We start from the raw sequence: 20,721 nt of genomic DNA on the forward strand, positions 1-20,721 counted from the left end.
GTGTGTGTGTATTACAGATTATATACATATATATATATATATATATATTTTTTTTTTAGACCATAGACAGAGGCTGCTTTGTATCAATCTGAACAATATAATTATAGAAATATGTCAGCAAAATGTCTTTAGCCTATTACGTCAGGCAAAGACTATGGAAAATAGTTATCTTTTTTTATTTTTGTGTTACTAACAGCTTAAAAAATTCAAAATGTAAAACTGGAGTGGCATCGAGACGAGAAGACAAAAGCAAACGTAAAAAGAGAACAAAACGTTGCAACAATATTGGTCCCGTACAATCATGTCTTGGATTTATGTTTATGGCTTTTGTTCCGTTGGATACCTTAAAGCATAATCACGTATCTCCATACTATTTTAGTAGTAAGTATAATAATATATAACATTACTGATGCGTCTTCACGGAAGCCACAATGTCTGGGATATCAATGTCTGGATTCAGCATTGAGGAGACACTGTGTAGAATGATAAGAAGAGTTTGTTCGCAAAAACCGATAAGTCCATATTTGCCAAATGGAGATATTTGCGATTAAAGGTCAAGAAAAATAAAGAGAATAATAAAAAATTGTTTGCTTCTTTTGACCATAACTTCAAAAATGTACCTTTATATGTAGTGACCAATATATCATTTGGAAGGTATTATTTTGCACTTTATGACAGAGACCGTAATTCAAAATCTTCAAAAATGGACTTATCGGTTTTTGCGAACAAACTCTTCATAAGCATGTACGCAGTAAAGCGTTGAATGGGAAAATGTTGAAAAGGATTGACATGTTGTCTCTCTAATCTTTTGATGTTTGAGCAGATATGAATTCATTTCACGCTAAGCTTAAGTTGCCCTTCTATTCATTATGACAAGGAAAATATTTTAGAGTACGAAGTAGAAATATATTGAGAGTTAAGATACACCGCAAACGTCGGCTTTAAAGCACAGGGGTGGACCCAGGAATTCCGCGTTTTTTGTTTGTTTGTTTGTTTGTTTTTTTTTTTTTTTAAGGGGAGGCGCCTTTACAAAATAATTAAAGGGGCGCGTATTTCTTGAATAAAAAATAGAGAGGGGGCGTACGCCCAGGGAGCCCTCCTCTGCATCCACCACGGAAGCACACTTTCCCTTAATGATCTTCGACTGATTGATATCAAGAGTGCTGCAGTCAACTGTAGAGCATAATCAGTGACGTTTGAATAAAATTGAACACTCCGGTCACAGTAGTTTGGACGTTATTAAAGTGTTTATGGATATTAATTGAATCAGTGTAGCAATGTTAGTGGAACAGATATTAGATCAGTGAAGTTTAAATAAAATCGCTATCCGTTCAGTAATTTGGAAGTTTTAAAGTCTCGAAGCCATCGGTAGATGAAAGACTACAACTGCACATCACTCTTGACCTAATCGCAGATCGACGATATGAAGAAAATATGAAGAGTTTGTTCGCAAAAACCGATAAGTCCATATTTGCCAAATGGAGATATTTGCGATTAAAGGTCAAGAAAAATAAAGAGAATAATAAGAACATTTTTGCTTCTTTTGACCATAACTTCAAAAATGTACCTTTATAATTATGTAGTGACCAATATAGCATTTAAAAGGTATTATTTTGTACTTTATGACAAAGACCGTACTTGAAAATCTTCAAAAATGGACTTATCGGTTTTTGCGAACAAACTCTTCATATTATGAAGAAAGTAGAAATAGATTGGCAGTTGTCTTGGCTCTTGCAGAAACAGGGGGAATAATGTTGCTCTTCCTTTTCAAATCTAATGCCAGTAACAAATCAAAGGAATGTGTATTTTTAAGTTTAAAAAAAAAGAAGAAGAAGATAAATAAAGCATCAGCAGTGAGTATTGTTACGAGAAAAAATTGTTTCAAACTGTTCAAACTGTTCATCAGACAATATGTGTTGGCTCAGTGAGTAGAGCGGCTGCCCTCACAATCGGGAGGTCGTGGGTTCAAACCCCGGCCGCGTCATACCAAAAGACGTTAAAAGATGGGAGTTGCCGCTACCTTGTTTGCCGTTCAATAGTTGAAAAGGTTAGAGCAACGTCGATCTGGCGATGCTCTGTGGCTGCCGGGCCAACGATCAATTGGGCAAAAAGAATTTTCATTCTTGGACAATAAAATGTGGAGTTTATATCCAAAACAATTATTATATTGTTGTTATTATTATTATTATATTATTATTATTATTATTGTTATTATTATTATTATTATTATTATTATTATTATTATTATTATTATTATTATTATTATTATTATTATTATTATTATTATCATATATTATCATCATTATTATTATTATTTGAGGAATATCGGACAATCCGTTCAAAAGTTATGAATTTTGGATGTTTCTGCTCAGTCATGACTGGATGTGAAGACTACTATATATTTTATGATGTCACATTATGTACACGATTAAGAAAGTATAAAAAATTTATGTGATTTTCACGTTTCTCGCATAACAAAAGAACACTCAACTTCCCTTTTTCAGAAGGCAGGGGGAATGATAATACCCATGACATACGTCAGTAACAAGTCGAAGAAATGTGAACTTTATTCCAAAAGTAAAGTTTTGTGAAATTCTCTTTTTATTTTCCTTTATCGTTGTAGTACGCATGTGACATCACAGTTATACACTGTACCAGGTAGTAGCAAGTCGTCTCATCCAACAGTGATTGCGCAGATACTTTAAAAATTCATAACTTTTTAACGGATTGGCGGATTTTCCCCAAACTTTGACTATTTGCAATGTGTTCCACTAATATTGTTGCATACTCTATAAAATCCACTTGTCATTAAGGAATAGTGCCATCTACGTTTACATGGTTAACATCCTACAAACATGGCGCTCCCCATAGTCAAGGAACTTGTGCTGATGGCTGTGATTTTTTCCGTTCTGGGGAGCTGTCATGGCATGATCGATGGTTTATATTGTGGCAAGAAAAGTTGCTATGATGGTGAGTAAAGAAAATTTGTAGTTTTTTACATTAATGATTAGAATTCGCATGCCACAACCAAGCAAAAATTTGACTCGTTTATGCCCGTGTAACGAGAATTTGAGAACAGTCCCACGCACTCCTAACGACGTGGTGTTAGCCAGGCGATTGCAATCACACTGTGTACAGCTAGTCTAACAGTTAGAGTTAGATGTCTTGGGCCTTATACTGTAAATAATAATTGTGACCCGCCACAACAAATCAAAAGGATCCTAAAGTCGCTGACGGCTGAGCCGGAAAAAAAAAATCGAGTGTGAAGTTTGATCATCAAAATCGGTCAAATTCAAACCGCGAAACGATTGGTTTCCTGTTTTTGGCTAACTATACACAGCCCAGTCGCTGTACATGGTACGTCGCGACAGGGCTGTACGCGCGCGACCACCAACCACTAGGAGAGCGACGTAATCGTATTACGATAGCTTTGAATTTTGATACTTAACATCATTTTTGTCACCTCAAACTCAACGAGTATACTTTTCAATATTTACTCTACATCTGATGCTATCAGTATTCAAATGTACGCAATGAAACTTACCGAAATTGATCATCATATCCAGCATGTCCACACGGTACACAATCTTTCACGCCAGGCCTAACTATACACAGCCCAGTCGCTGTACATGGTACGTCGCGACGTACCGACGGTCAGGAATTGCGCCAGAAAGTGTCATTTATTTGTTCCACGGACTTATCGCAAGTGGTCTCCATGGACCCAGTGTGGCGAACTATTCTTCTGTAATAGAAACATGCATTTAACGTGAGTAAAGTATTCTGTTTAAAGGAGAAAAGTATACATTTTCCTAAGTTTTGTAGTTGTGTTGAGGTTCCTCACTTTGAGGCTGCATGCCGCGCTCGTCAGACGCTGTTTTCGCATAGCGTAACAGCGTCTGGTCGGGCTAGTTTTTGGCATACATTGTAACAGGATGGTTTTTGTAAGTTTGTAGATCCTAACACGGCTCTGGTGTAGGCCTGCACAAACCTGTTAATTGTTATTGTGTTAGGGCCTAATTCAAATTTATAGAGAAATTTCCAAGCTTTGTTATGAATTGGTGAGTCACTGAGTGTGATGTATAAATATTTGTACCAAAGCTAATTCATGTTTAACAGGTTAAATGGTTACTTTTCTTGCAAATGGCCAGTGGCAATAATTTTAACATAATTTTGTCCTAGTCTGGGAGACACGACATGTGCAGACACAACACAACCACTGCAGAAAATTAGAAAAAAAAAAAGGAAAAAAAAAAGTCTGTTGTGAGAATGTGAAAAACAGAATTGAATTGCTGAAGCAATAATGAAGTTTATATGGCACTGTTATCTACATTTCCTGATATATTGACAGTTTTGGGTGGGGTTGGGCATTTGATCTAAATATGTGAACTTGGCAAGTTGAAAACTGAGTCGTATGTGCAAATATGGCACTCAGAGATGTGATCTGTTCCTTCTGAATCTGAGTTCTGGGAACTTGCAACTTGTATGCAAGTCCCTGGTTCCTGTAGCATCATGCATTTACTGTACATGTATCTTTCCTTAAAATGTGGGAGAATATGTGACCCCCTACAACAAAAGGATCCGAAAGTCGGGGGAGGACAATTTTCTGAAAATGACATGACATCATTCCCGTACTCTTCTATGTTAAGTTCATATGTAACACAACTCATAAAAGTACTCGGTTGCGGAGATATCGATGATTTTATTAGCACATGTCAAGTGGTTGAGGAAATCAGAGTTTCGAGAAAAACTCCTTGAAAGTTTTCCTTCCGATGCTAACATGATCAAGGGGAGGCGAGACAGTTTTCACCACTTGACAATAGAAGGAATGCTCCTAGCGACCTCCGCGATGTTCATTCAAGCTTAGCGCCAGCGGTCTACTCACGACTAATCACTAATCAGGATGCCACGCACTGACCAATAAGATCACTCCCTCGTTGCTAGGGGTGGAGTCTAGTTGCGGCGCTAAATCCAAATCTTCGGACACATTTCTGTTACGTTGAAAGTCGGAAAATCATGGCCCAGAAAAACGCTAATTTCTTGCCATTCGTTTGATCATTTAGCTTCAAAAATTTCGGCAGATGATAGACAAAACATTAGACTACAAAATTATGCTGAAAACAGAAATCCAATTGTTTTGACCAATTTTGATGATGTGACTTCAAACTTGATTTTCTCGGCTCAGCCGTCAGCGACTTTAGGATCCTTTTGTTGTAGCGGGTCACATATTAAACATGCATGCCCAAATAGGTATAGTAGGCCAAAAGATAATGGAAAAACATCAACATCGGTGTACTACCGCCACAAAGAAGAACTACTTAAACACAAGCTTTTATTATATTTTCTATGTATTACTTATCCAGTTCTTGGCATTACAAGAGATGCTTCCAAGGTGAGTATTTTTCTTTTCTTTTCTTTTTTGTTTGTGTTTTAATAAATTTGTATGACAGTAAATTGAGTTTCTGTTAGAGCGATACATGTAAACCTTGCTTAAATGTTCCCAAATATTTCAATCTGTCTTCCCACTCTCCATTTTGAAAGTTACAGTGTATGTTCAAACAAATGAATTTGGTACATATATACATAGGGACTCATTTTTTTTTTCTCTTTCTCTCTGAAATCATACAGCATGCTCTTTGAAAAGAAGGCTATTTTCTTTGCATACAAAATGAACATGTACCTGTATTATACATATTTTTTCAATTTTTCTTTTTAGATAAAGAACTTGTACCTCAGCATCAGATAAAATGACTGTCCCTTTACAGCTTTCGTAGTTCATTGAAATACTAGCATGAATATCATTATTTTGAATTTGTACTTTCTTTTATACCTGAAGAGATTTTATAGTATATTCTCTATTATATTATCATACTGCTGTGCATTGATTATTATGCTGTGATTAAAACAGTTGTAGATAATAACTGTTTAAAGTTGACAGAGATTATGAAATGGCTGTGTTGTTCATCAATGCATTCTTTAGTAAACGTACAATCTAGCACTGTAATTGTGTAAATATCAGTTAGTATTGAGTGCAGGGCTGTTTTATTCATGCCAGTATCATCATACAGTAGTCTATGTGTTCATTCTTTCCATTAGGGTGATGTGGCTAAGGCCTACCGCCAGCTTGCAAGGAAATATCATCCGGACAAATACAAGGTGATTGAGATTTCTCTCACTTCAAAGAGGCTGAATCCGCATACAGTGGTGTAACTGTATGTTGGAAAAGGAAACAAGTATCAAATGAATTACTGGTACTTGCATGTTCATGACATCCCCTTGGACCCCCTCCTCATCCTGACTGTCTCAGCCATCTACCAATCTATGCAAGCAATAGTTTAGAATGTTGTTCTCTTATTGGGGAATGGATCAGTGCTGGGTTTTTTTTTTGTTTTGTTTTTGTTTTTGTTTTTGTTTTTTTAAGAGATGTAGTTTTGTGTGGTTTTTTTTTTTATTTGTTTCAGATTATGTTTTACGGCATCTAACAAGAAACATTAATCTATTAATCCCTGGCTGTCTATGGTTTTACATAATTGATTTCAAGAAGTGACATAAGTTGTATATCCCTATGATATCAATGCCTGGATAGGTCCTGGGGCCTGTCCAGAATATGATAAAATTTTGCAAGACCGAGAGCATCAATCCTTCCAAGGAAAATTCTTTGAATATATATCTGGAACAGAGAACTGCCAAGAATTTAAATGATTATTTTGTTTTGTTTTGTTTTGTTTTGTTTTGTTTTGTTTTCCTCGACTGTTGTAAGAAAGATTTCAGATGAACTTCATTTTTCACTGCATTTACAAAATACAAAAATTACAGTAAAGCTTGTTGATATTTTCTTTAACCCCCCCTCCACCCCCATCCAATGTAAATTCACACAAACCCACACATACATATCAATATAGTACATTTTCACCGCTTTTACTCTCTTGTCTGAAATGTTTTTGCCTGCAATACAGGCTGCTGATGCGGAAGAGAAGTTTCAGGCCATAGCTACAGCATATGAGATCCTACGTGATGAGGAGCAGCGCAAAGACTATGACTTTATGCTGGACAACCCAGGTAAGATGACTTTACTTTTATAAATGTACATAATTTTTACACCATCCCCACTTTGTTCCTCTTTTCATTTTTCGTCCTTTCTTTTTCCAATGCCCACATTTCTCCAAGGTCCCGATGCATGTAAACAATTGCAGTCAAACACATACAAGGAAGTCAGAAAATCCAATGTTTAAGTTCAAGTCAAGTATCAGCAATCCAGAATTGAGTATTCACAAACTTTTTTTTCATTTTCTGACTCTACGATTGTATGTTTGCCTCAACTTTTAAAGGATTTCATTGGATTTCAGTCAAATTTTTACTGTTGAACTCGTGAGATTTTACTCTTTTAAATGCACCCTCACTTTTTTCCAACCCTCATTGCAGACGAGGTGTATCGCCATTATTATCGCTACTACCGTCGCCGTGTGGCGCCCAAGGTAGATGTGCGTATTGTCATCGCCGTCTCCATCACTGTCATATCTGTTATTCAGGTAAGGAGACTCACTTTTTTTTTCTTTTCTTTTTTTAAATCGGGGGGGGGGGGGGATTGAAAATGATATCGATTGCTATTATTATTATTATTATTATTATTATTATTATTATTATTATTATTATTGTTATTATTATTGTTATTATTATTATTATTATTATTATTATTACTGTGACTATTATTACTATTATTATTATCGTTATTATTATTATCGTCATCTTAATTATATTACCTCAGCCAAGGAAAGAGATTACAATATTGGCATTTGTTTGTGTGTGTCTGTGCAAACTAAAACTCAAATAAATATAGTAATTGTGAATGGATTTGGATGAAACTTGCAGGTAAAGTTGATATCATTCTCTGATATTGCATATGAAATTAAAGTGGACAAAACATATGCCATTTTACTGTGCTAAGACAATGCTATAAATACGGTATGTACAATGCTATGAATTAGTGATATCTGAAGCTGGCACTGCGATAATGTTTTTGATCACTTTCTTATAATCACACTCCAGCACGATTTATCATAAAAAAAAAAATAAATAAATAAATAAAATAATGTAGAGTGTACTACAGGGGAGCCCTTTATAACATGGTTGCAGGACTGCCAATTTTATCATGTTAAAACCAGTACTTCGTTGTAAATACTTGGTTTATACTGAAATCGAGACCAGCTAAATACAGTATGGAAAGTATGGACTAAAGAAATTACCTCATTAAAAGTCTTACTTCATTGTAAACAAGCTCATTGGAATGGGGTTTCCCTGTCCATGGAAAAAAGAAAAAAAAAACCTTATTTCCATAATCAATAATAATTGTTTGCCATGTTGTAATGTTGTTGTTTTTTATATTGTAATAATTATCATTATTATTAATAATATTTTTGGGGAACTAATTATGCATTAGATAGTGATTTATTCTACCAAATATCTGGCATTTTTTATTTGTGTGTTTTGTTTTTTTGTTTTTTTGTTTTTTTTGATAGGCTGGAGTACATTGTCCTAATCAGCTTCAGAGAAATCATGAAAAAAATTATCAAAACAATTATTTCACATTTTGTAGATTTACTTGCCATACCTGGATCCTTTTGGCAATGGGCCAAAATTTTTGTTATTATTTGTCGACAAATTGTCAACTATGTTTTAAAAAGTCACATAAAATCTGTCTCACATTCTTCATGTATGTCTTGTGTGTTCTCTACAGTACCTCAGCTGGTGGTCCAGGTACAATTCTGCCATCCAGTATCTGGTCACCGAACCAAAGTACAGAATAAGGGTGAGATCACTGAAAGAAAAAATAAAAATGAAATGCATATCATGTGACCCTGCATCACAAAACCAACAAAAAGTCACCAGACATGGATTTTTAGTTAAGGGCAGATATTGTAAGAGCAGATTCCTACGTTTAAAATGATGCATGACTCAATTCAAATGGATGCCCCTAACCTACGTATAATGGAAAGAAAGCACACACTCTGGAAAAGTGTGAACCAAGAATTGGGAATTGTTGAATGAATATTCGAGGCATTTCTTCTGAGATAAGAATGAATTTGTTTATTAAGTTGGAAAATATTAAGTAGTTAAGAAGTTTGAAAATATTAATTTGTAAAGATTGTGAATGAATTAATAGGGGACGTAAGAGCTCATGACATATGCCATCTAATTTGCACATAAGGTTGTCACACACTGATTTCTTAAAAATAAAAATATGATAAAACTTCAGAATTCCTTAACGTTGAATGGTACTTTACATCCAGTGTTGACTTTATTTATTGACATGTATGTATTCATTTATTTATCCGTATGTTTTATATCCATGTTATTTATTTACTTATTTATTTATTTGTTATTTATTTATTTAGTTATTTACATATGTATTTAGCAATATGTATTATTATTTCATTAATTGTTTTATTTATTATTTATTTTTTTCTTCCCTTTATTATGAATAATAAAAGCCTATGGTCATCATACAGAGTGAAATTCCACTCTATGTATCGTGTCTTCATCGATTCCCATGGTGGGGGATGTAACGTACGCTAATATACACTCTTCTCTTATCTTTTCATCCAAGGCTCAGAGTATTGCCAAACAACAGGGTCTCTTGAATGACAACATGAAGTCAAAGGGAAGAAGAAACAAGGTAAGTTCTCTGGGGTACAATTTTGACACACTCACTGCATCACAATGGGCATAATGATGTATTATACCTGACAGCTCTTGTACAAGCCGTACATACTTTTTAGTGCTTCAAGCACTTCTGTGGATGATATGCTTTGTAAATAACCATTAGTACCATGTATTATTATTATAATCATTGCATTTAAATGTACTGACAAATACTTTATCTAATTACAGAGATGATTGAGATGCCTATTCCATTTGAATATGTATATATATTTTTTTTTCTTCCTTTCTTTTTTCCTTTCTGCATACATTGCAGATGGTTCTGCATCTTACAGGGCTGTACTGTTAAAGATAACATAAAAGCAAATTTTCACTGAACCTGAAAGGTTTTTGGTGTCATCTACTATCCCATGGATTGAATTACAGACAGGAGGGTCCCCCCACTCTCAACTTCTAATCCTCAAAGTTCTCTGTGAGAAATGTTGGTGTAATATGCATGAAATGTACAGATGTACGCGTAATTCAGGGGCAGTTGGATCCTGTTGCATTGTTATGAGTTGCATTTACAGAGTATACATGTAGCTACAGACATGTGCAGCTGTTATTTATAATCAATATCGCAAACAAAAGGTTGCACCCAGTTCTACTGGCAGGTGTCCATATCATATGTCAAGTATGGATCAATATGACATGGTTGTCATGGTGGCAGATGTGGAATGCCCATGAATAATCACTGGAGTCCTCTGTTCATTTCTCACTAATGCTATTAAACATGCTCTCTTTTTTTATAACACAGATTGTAGAAAAACCTACAGCAGTGCAATCATTGGTATCTGAATTAGCATTGATGATACCTCCATAAAAGGAAGAGTTACATTTTCTTTGACAGTGCCAGGGTCCCGTTTTATCAAAAGATATAATCTGTTATAAATTTGCTTACCACAAAGGCTGCCATAGAAATAGAAATCAACTATTAAGCCACTTATAACTCCTCACAAAACAGGGCCCATAAGTTAGAGCACGGGCACTGAAATTGAAAATGATGATGATTGGCATTTAAATACCAGTAGTCAATGATGTGTGGAGTACACACTTCAGTGTACATGTAACTCTCAGCTTGATTTGATAATCCATTTATTGTTGTTGCAGTTGGGGTATACATCCTGTTTTTTATCCCATTCTTGGCAAAGCTGGCGTGGTAAAGATTAACATGTTGAAGGCTAGTCCCAAGAATAATTGGACTGATGCTTTATTATATGGGAAGTGAATGTTATAGTAAAATCAGCCTGTCCTTGACTAAACCATATACTTCAGAGCCTCCTTTTCCAGAATGTGTACTTTCTTTCCAATATGGGTTTAAATAGGAGAGTCCATTTCAACTGAGATAAACATCATTTTAATCTGTTGAGGACGAGTCCCAAGTGTACTCGGGCAGGTGTCTATGGGAAATGTGTGTTGTGTCAAAATCAGTCTGTCCTCAACGGGTTTAAAGTTCAGAGTCTGCTCTCAATAGAATCTGCCCTAAACCAAGAATTCAATTTCTAGCGACTTTTTGTTGGTTTTGTGATGCAGGGTCACACTTTCGTATCAGGACTAAAGTGTACTGTATATAATCATGTGTTTTTTGTAAATAGGAGTTTTTGTTTTGTTTTGTTTTGTTGTTTTGGGTTTTTTTTTTTTTAGTGCTGTATTATTGTACTCTTCATCAAAATAAAGTTGATTTCTTTACATTATTGTTTGTTCTCTCTGCTATCATGAAATATTAACACGAAAAGTTGATGATATTCTTTGTTTGCTGCAGGAAGCTATACGAGAAAGGGAGGAAGCCATCTTGAAAAAAGTGGTAGAAGAAAATGCAGACATAAGGTACATATTATTAATAGGAGAAGTAGTCTCCCATTTCTCTCTTTTTCTCACCCTCTTTCTATTTATCAACCAGGAACTGCAATGTGCGCCTTGGCAAAATGCAAGGAACAAATGGAGAGCGAGAATATGCATTGTAAAAAATATAAGACCTGTGATTATGGTGTTTGTGAAGCAGCCGTTGTATGGAACGTTCATAGCAGGTTCAGCAGCATGGGGAGGAAATGGTCACTTCTGTATGAACCGGTGACACAGCATTTGATCCTGCTACAATTGCGCCAGTCGTATTTTCTCCAAGGACTTAGGGATAGGGTTAGGGTTGTCGTACGGTTTTAGGCTTAGTTTTATGTTAGGATTAGAATTATTGTTAAGGGTTATTATTGTGGGTAGAGTTTATGTGTGGCTTAGCATGCAGGTATTGCATGGGAACAATTGTCGCAGGAGCAATTTGTCATTGAGCCGGATGAACTACTGTATACACCATATATTTCGCGAGTCTAAATTTTTGCGAATCGGGAATTCCCGACAATTTTGCGAGTGGTTAAATTCGCGATCGTGGAGTCCTGCGCTGAACAGAGAAATGTACACGCGTACGTCACATCCACATCGGGATCAGAGTCAATATTTTCGCGTGTTTTTAATTTCGCGAAAATCACCCGACTCGCGAAATTTGCGAAAATAAAAACCTCACGAAATATTCGGCGTATACAGTATCTAGAGAGTCAGTTTAATAGTCATCATGTTTTAGAATGGCACATCAGGAACGTGAATACAAACAAGTTTTTTATTAGTCTGAAACCCCTCATGTACTCCATATAATTCTGTTTAACATTGTCATATATTATATCCACCTTTCCATGCAAGTTTGAGACAATCTATCCTATTAAAGGTGCTGTTTACCTTTGGGAACAGTGATTTTAAAAAATGACATTAAATGCACATATGTAGGTCTGCTGTACCACAAAACATCCTATCATATAAAATTTTCGATATAAAGCCTAAAATATAAGTAGATATCTGTATTTTCTCAATACATTGTAAACCATAACTGTAGATGGTTTAGTCTGGAAATATTTCTGTTAAACCATTATTCATATATTGCATATTTAACAATACCCAACATCAATTTTACCGATTCAGATTTTTACCATGGTTGGTTCTATCCCTAACTCACATTTTAGAACTATTTTAAAGCATTGATGCTGGGTTTTTTGTTTCATCTGCAAATGGTAAATTATGCCTTTAAAATAAGACAAGACGAAACCATCAAATGAGACCCTCGAACTCATCCCAGTTTTTATTTGATTCGTGGCTGCAGAGGGGGGTACCGAAAGCCAAAGGTCACGGACGTTCTGTGGATCCAACTCATTCTACTGCCCGTGACGATAGTGCAGTACATCTACTGGTACGTGCGATGGCTGTGGAAATTTACGCTGTGGCGAGAGCCGTATGGACTGCAGGAGAAACATTACATTATCAGGAAATTTCTCAGGATTTCTCAGTTACAGTATGAGGTGAGTATCATCAGTGTGAAAACCGTATGTCCTCCCCCCCCCCCCCAAAAAAAAAAAAAAAATAATAAATAAATAAATAAAAAGAATAGAAAATAAATAAATACAACGGTACCCTCTGCAACGATAACTTGAAAAATAGTGAATCAATCCAAACACAATTTCAGGGTATGAAACTATACCTCATTGCCCACAATATTACAGAAAACCCCATTCAATTTGCGTCAGTGGTCAAAGAGAAATGAGGATTTTTGTAGAGCACGTCAGGAATCCCTTCACTCCAAGTTCTGTCTATTGTGTTTACGCATTGATATGCAGTTCCAAGAGCATCCAGGTGCTAAACTTGGAAGAATCAGACTCATGACTTGCTTTACAACAATCCTCATTTCTCTGCGACTGCTTAACCAAATTGAATGGTTTCTTTTACAAAATAGATCTAAGCTGTTATATTTTGAGACCCTGAAGTAGCATTTGGACGGTTTTATCATATTGGATGTTTATCAATTTAATAATCTGATTATAATTATTTTTGGGACAATGTACAGGTGATTCCCTGTATGCTTGCATGCTTATAGTTGCTGATGGGCATTTCTATTCCAGCGGGCCTTTGATATTTGTAGCTTTTGTATGTTGTAATATTAGCACTGAGTGTACTTGAAGAGTTTGTTTGCAAAAACCGATAAGTCCATTTTTAAGATTTTGAAGTACGGTCTCCGTCATAAAGTACAAAATAATACCTTTTAAATGATATATTAGTCACTACATATAAAGGTACATTTTTGAACTTATGGTCAAAAGAAGCAAAAATTTTCTTATTATTCTCTTTATTTTTCTTAACCTTTAATCGCAAATATCTCCATTTGACAAATATGGACTTATCGGTTTTTGCAAACAAACTCTTCACTTGCAAACCAATTTATACTCTGTATCTCTCATTTTCTCGTTCTATCTCCCTCTCTCTCTCTCTCTCTCTCTCTCTGTCTTCCAGGCAATAGAAAGTCATGAAAAAGAACTGTTTTTGGATCGAGAACTATGGATACCAGAAAATTTCAAGGTGAGAATTTGTCAAATACAGCTTGGTTTTATGGATATTTAATTTTTGTAATATGGAAAAAAAAAGAGGTAACCTCATAGATATGATTACAAATTCTTTTCCTTCTGCCAGTACACCCACATGAAAAAGAATCTTGCAATTTATTGTTGTGACAAGCTTGTACAGTCATCAATAGTATAGTATCATTGAATTCTCTTAAGCAGTTGTATGACTCCAAGTGCTATCCCCCGTGGTACTAGTAAGTTTGCATTCTTTGTAGCTTTAATACTGAAGCCACCCTGACACTTACACGCATTTGGGTTTGCACATGGTTTGTGCATTGGCATGTATGGTTGTACCCTGCTTGTGCCAGTGTGAGAAACATACATGCATGAGAATGCTGGCCAATGCAATAATAATTTATGAAATACATAAAGAAATTCTCAACATGTTCAAAATTTTAGCATGACTGAATTTTGAGCAACTTTCAGGACCCTCCATAAACTACATGTATGTATTTAAACCCTATAAAGCCCAAGCTATTTTGACCCCTTCCAGGCCCAAGGGGGGGGGGGGGGGGGGGGGGGGGGGCACATTGTGCCCCACTATATAACTTCTTTATTATATAATGTATGACCGTCATATTTGGCACATGGGTAGAGCAACTCGTACTCTACATGACCCAACATTTGAAATTTCTCAAGGTCATCCACTGAGGACGCTATTTACCAAAATATAAAGAAATACATACGATTCAATACGATTAAATCATGTTTGTTCTGTTTATTTCTTTATCAATCATTTTCATATTTACCACGAAGGAAAAGCAAGTCAACCTTCACTATTTGTTATGGTTGAAATTTCTCAAGGTCAACACATGGGGGCGCTATTCATTACAATATAAAGAAATATATGTGACAGTGCACCTCAAAACAAACAAAAAGTCGCCAGATATGAATTTTTAGTTAAGACCATATTCTGAAAGACCAGACTTTAAGCTTTAAAATGATGTATAACTCAAATCAGATGGACTATCCTAACCTATCTAAATATTGGAAAGAAAGCACAAACTCAGGAAAAGTGTGAACTGAGAAAAGAGGCTCTGAAGTACAGTGTCTATTCAAGCGCTTAATCTTTACCAAACTATGCTGGCTGTGCGATGAATGGGACAAAAAACAGGAAGTAAACCACCAGAGTAACAACAATGAAGGGATTATCAGATTAAACTGAAATTAAGCATGCCTCATTAACACATTCTGTCCATAATTAATCCCAACTTTCAAAGCAGTAGCACTATTTTTTCAAAAGTTATTAGAGTTGAAAGTGAAGAGTGTGGACAAGGTTTTTCAGAAATGAAAAAGGGATTCGAAAGACGCACCTAATCACACTATTCTGCCAAAAATGTTCGAGAAAAACTGCTAAAAAAACACACTTTCCTGCCCGTTGTATGATACCAAATTTTAGCATAATGTAAAAGAAGACCCGCTCTTTCAGAAAATATGAAAAAGTCAAGTTCGGCTAGGTTGACCCATTTCAGTTATTTTCAGTCCTCACGCAAAATCAGTGTGTGCGACTTTATGTTCGTTTTGAGGTGCACGGTCACATATAAAGCCTATGATGTATTGCTTGGAATGAATACATAATGGTATTGCATTTCATATTTCCAAAATATTGTAATTTTGAGTTTGCAGATTGATAATATGATAAACATATGATATTACAGGCAAAGCTTGCTTGAAGATAACACAAAATAAAGGTTAGTTTTGGGAAAATGCTATTATATCTGTTGTTTGATGCCTATGTCATATAGAAAATAAAGGAAATAATAAGAAAACCATTTCAGGGTAATTCACAACCGTGATTCCTTCACCCTTTGGTCCTTCAGCAAATTACAACCAAGAAAACCTCTATTTCATCCATAATTATATTGTTAACTGAAATTGGAACAGAAAATCATGCAAAATCTGACAAACATGGTTGTCAGTCTATGTTTGCCATGGCAACCAGCAATATCGGACATAGATAAATTATGTACATCAAAATGTGTGCAAGAAGATTTTAGAAAAAGTCACCAAATTTGGTTGAAATCGGGTAAAGGATTTCGGAGCGGCAAACGGAAATATGGTAAGGGGGGCACAATGTGCCCTCCCTTGGGCTTTATAGGGTTAAAGCAAAACCTACAAAAAAGTGGCCATTCCAGCACATGCCATATGCAGGTCTGTGCAGAAGTGTACATGAACCAATTGAAACAAATCTCATGGCCATAAAGGGGAAAAAAAATAGCGCCGAAATGTGTCTCGCCCACAAGTGTACCACAATGCATTTGTGTGAAACTTTGTTTAACATTGGCCCCTGAAAGTTTGTTGACCCCTGTCTGTGACCTTTGACCTTGTTAGGATCTCAACTCCCCAAGTGACATCTACACATACCTGCAAAGTTTGGTCGCAAACAGTCCTACCGAGCAAAAGTTATAAGCCATAATCGAAACGCCTTGTTTCCTTTTAAAATCTATGGGGATGTTAGAATCCGGTATGGTATTGGGTAAGATTCCTACCGTACATGTATATTTCTTTTTCGTATGCACGTGTACAAAAATATGTAAGAAATAAGAAATGAACAATAAGCCAGTTCGGGGTTCCACTTTGAGCATGAGCAGAAAAAGGTCATCTGTACCAGCAGAGCATGGTGGTTTTTAAATTCACTGAGATAAGCATCTGTAATGTAATGATTATTCAAGTGATCCTTATAAATAAGTGGTGCTTCCCGGCATATCCACCTGACAGCAAAAGTGGTATTTGACAATGTCAATAGAAAAATATTAATACATTAAATGCAAAATAATGAAATGGATGCTTTCCAAAGTGCTAACTGACGGATCATTCTGGTCACCTGGTCTACGCAAGTTCATCCTTTGTTTGAACATGACTGATGAATTCCATAAATTGTTTCATCAGGCAAGCTTTTGCCTTCTGTTGCTTGAAAATTAGTGGAGTGCCTAATCAACCGAGAAAGAAGAAAGGTCATTTGTACCCATGTGCCCATGATCTAACCCCGAACTGGCTGGTCATAGTAATATTTGACAGCAAGGACCAGGCTGCAGTCACTGTACAGAGCTACAGGTATTACATGTATACACTGTACTTGCATGTAGATGATGTCCAATGACCTCTGACCTTTGAATTTAAGGAATGATCTACTCCTCCATTTATTTTAGATCTTTTTTTTTTATTTGTATCTATAGCCTCAAAGAAGGCATCTAGCCAAACAGAGAGGAAAAGTGCAGTTTAAATGCAAAGGAACACTGATAACAAAATGCACTTAATAATGATTCCATACCACAGTCTGTATGACACATGCCTTAAAACAATTGTGTGACATGTTAAAAATAACTCACTTGCCCTTCATTTTCCACAGAATTAGAAACAGCTGTTCTTTTTGCATTAACAGGTGTAAGGCTGGCAGTATTGTATAAATATATCTCGTGTCAGATACTGGTTTATAGGGGGAAAAAAAAATCAATAATATTTGCGCATGTTTTCCCCACCAATGAAAATGAGGTGTAGTGTTGATACAGTGTACGTGTATCTGAACAACCCCATCACCTTGGGGAAGGGTCTACGTATGAGAAACGTGTGTTGTAGCAAAATCAAACCGTCCTCAACGGGTTGATAATTTTTGTGTTCATGTTATTCGGAACCTGTTGAAGACGAGTCACGAGTATACTCGGGTAGGTGTCTATGGGAAATGCATGTCGTAGCAAAATCAGTCCATCTTCAATGGGTTAAAGGGATTCTCTCCCCTAAAATTTCAATTTGAGAGGTGTGAAAGCATGTCCTAAGAACTCTTAGAAAATTCTATCCCATCACAAAAAATGTCCCAAACTGTGAAATATTAATTTTAACAAATCAGCACGCACTAGTGCGCTCTGCTATAGTAGCCAAATCTGAAAATAGTAGCCGTATGTAGACCATCGGTGTGTGCACATTTCATTCGTTTGCCTCTGTCTGCACACAGCTATATCGAATACTGTCTATTGGTATCACCTCGTTGAGCCATATGCATCTGCATGAGCAGAGGCTGCCGCGGCTGCCTGGTCAGTGGCCCGGCGCGGTGCGGTAGCACCAACCTGCACGTAGCTGCGTACATGGACATTTGCATGCATTTGCATGTTTTGAGAGTATTGTAGTACACTGGTCGTACAGAAAATTATCGAACTACGCAATCAAATGCAGTCGATTAGGCCAGAAGAATACTCTTAGATCAAGGCGCATGTAATTTTTGACATTTTAGAGATTGCTCTATGTCTCTTTATATATTACTATATCTCTGTATGTGAGTAATGTTGCACTGTTATATTTGATAGGGATATTACCAGTACAATAACTTACAATGTCAGAAAACTGAATTTCTGTGTACAGATACACTTTGAGATACAGCTATTTCCCTTTTTTAAATACCAGGTTTACAAGAAAGAGAAAGAGGAACAGATGAAAGCCGAGCTCGCCGAAAACAGCCGCTACAAGAGTTACCGCCGCTACATGAAGTCCCATGGTCCAGGGCGGATGACATTTGACGACTGATGTCTCGCTGCAGTAGAAACGTGTTGGCTGCGCTACACACAAATTGTTATGCACTGTACTGTGAATCAAATGAAAAATCTGAATGCTTTGTCAGCACACTTCAACTGTTGTTTGAAATCAAGTGGGTACATACGTAGCTATATGCGAATTCCATCTATAGACTGAAGTTTGACGGCTCTTCAGAAGGTGAACTGTATGGGAGTGTGTCTTTTACTATTAAGAATATTCTTTTCCAACCTGTTGAAGAGGTTTGATTTTGGGAAATCGTCCTCAATGGGTTTATACTTTCTTTTTTTTTCTAATTATGTAGTTCTTTTTTTTTTTTTATTTATTTATTTTTTTAAACTGCAATACAGTTTTCTTTTGTACAAAAGGTTCTACCTGGAAAGGACATCAGAAATGGTCTTCAGATATTGGCATATATTTTATTACAATTTTTTTTTCTTTTTTTTTTTTGGTGGGGGGGGGGCATTTTTATACTTTTGCCTCAAGGGATCTCAAGGTCATGCAATGAGCATGGAGTTAAGATCCTTGGGGGACGATAGTATTGACAGTGCCCCAAAGGAAAGCAGTCGACATCTGTTTTATAGACCATATGAAATTAGATATGCTCGCCAGTTTACACATCGTACACTGCCACAGACGTTTACACTGTGATTGCATTGGCCACTGATCTCCCGCACGATAAAAACCAAGCATTTACAGTAGATACTAGTAAAGTCCTGTAACTGATTGACAAAATGCTCTTCAGCGTGGTGTAAATACACTTTGTATGTTTAAGTCAACGAAGGGCAATTTGTAAAGCAGTGACAATAAAAACAACTTGATACAGGATTTTCATTAGTTTGAACAAGTACAGTTCATTTTCATACAATGTGCGCCTGTACTGTAAAATGTATGTGAACATGGAATCAGGTAATTCTCTCTAGAGACTGTGGAGTTCAAATTCATGAAGGTGGTACAATCTTGTCCGTGGTTTAAACCATGGATAAAGACCATGGAGCGCCAAGTCTTGCATGGAATTTTTCGTTATGAAATCAGTCATTCCGTCGAGAAAATGATTATTTTGTATTAAACAAAATGACAGCATATTGCCGATGAAATTATAATCTTGTTAACGAGATGGTCATTATTCATCGACGAAATGACTGATTTCGCAACGAAATATTCCATGTGATACTTGTCGCTCCATGGTCTTTGTCCATGGCTTAAACCACGGACAAGATTGTACCACCTTCCTAAATTCAGGCCTTAGAGATGTGTTCATTGAATGTTAATAGACAAAGTAGACAAATTTACCATTGTTTACCTTTTTTATAATTTCTGTCAAGTAATGCTGACTGTAATGTCATAAATTGAATGCAAAAAGTCTTATGTTATGTACACATTGCTGTATTCCAGACATACTCTGGTGGCTTTTCCTGTCAGAGTTTTGTTTTGTTTTTGTTTTAAAGGTGTCTTCCTTCAGACTCCCTTCCCCTCTGCTTCAGTATTTTTGGTGTCTTGTCTGGCGTGGTTGCCATACTTAAAGGGGAAAATCCAGTCCAAATATAAGTTAGTCTGATATTAAGAAAGAGCAAAATACATGCGTAATGCGAGTTCAACGGTATAAATTTGATCGAAATCGGATGAAAAATAAGGAAGTTATGACATTTTGAAATTTCGCTGTCTTTGAGGGAAACAGTTCTTAAGCAGTCAATATGAATATACTATGCAAATGACAAATTGAGCATGTCATTCCCTCACAACTTACCATATAGTTTGTACGTACAATTTTGAAATTTCCAGTTTTTCTTTCAAACGCAATTATGCCCGAGGCTCAAATCCTCATATGTCTAAAACTGATCAATATTCTGAAGTTATTCAACCAGGAATAACGTCTTGTTTCAGACTTCAATGAAAGAAACATTGAATTTTCGTCATTTTTTTTTTTTTTTTTTTTGTACATGATCAGTGGAAAATTGTGAGGGTATGACACGGTTAGCTCACTCATTTGCATATTCATACCCACTGTACAAGAACTGTTTTGGGGAAATCATCAAAATTTCATAACTTCCTTATTTTTCATCAGATTTCAATC

General features: G+C 36.0%; 1 protein-coding gene across 1 annotated transcript; it reads left to right on the forward strand.

Moving 5' to 3' along the window:
* Nucleotides 1-2,870: 2,870 nt before the first annotated feature.
* Nucleotides 2,871-20,118, forward strand: LOC140226394 (dnaJ homolog subfamily C member 25-like). Its single transcript, XM_072306869.1, has 11 exons — nt 2,871-2,970; nt 5,361-5,389; nt 6,094-6,153; nt 6,954-7,056; nt 7,420-7,526; nt 8,732-8,803; nt 9,602-9,670; nt 11,456-11,520; nt 12,836-13,031; nt 14,017-14,082; nt 18,522-20,118. The coding sequence occupies exons 1-11, from the start codon at nt 2,889-2,891 to the stop codon at nt 18,639-18,641; spliced, it is 969 nt and encodes a 322-aa protein (XP_072162970.1). The 5' UTR covers nt 2,871-2,888; the 3' UTR covers nt 18,642-20,118.
* The last annotated feature ends 603 nt before the right edge of the window (nt 20,119-20,721 follow it).

Source organism: Diadema setosum, chromosome 3 (assembly GCF_964275005.1).
Source record: "Diadema setosum chromosome 3, eeDiaSeto1, whole genome shotgun sequence".
Classification (NCBI taxonomy): Eukaryota; Metazoa; Echinodermata; class Echinoidea; order Diadematoida; family Diadematidae; genus Diadema; species Diadema setosum.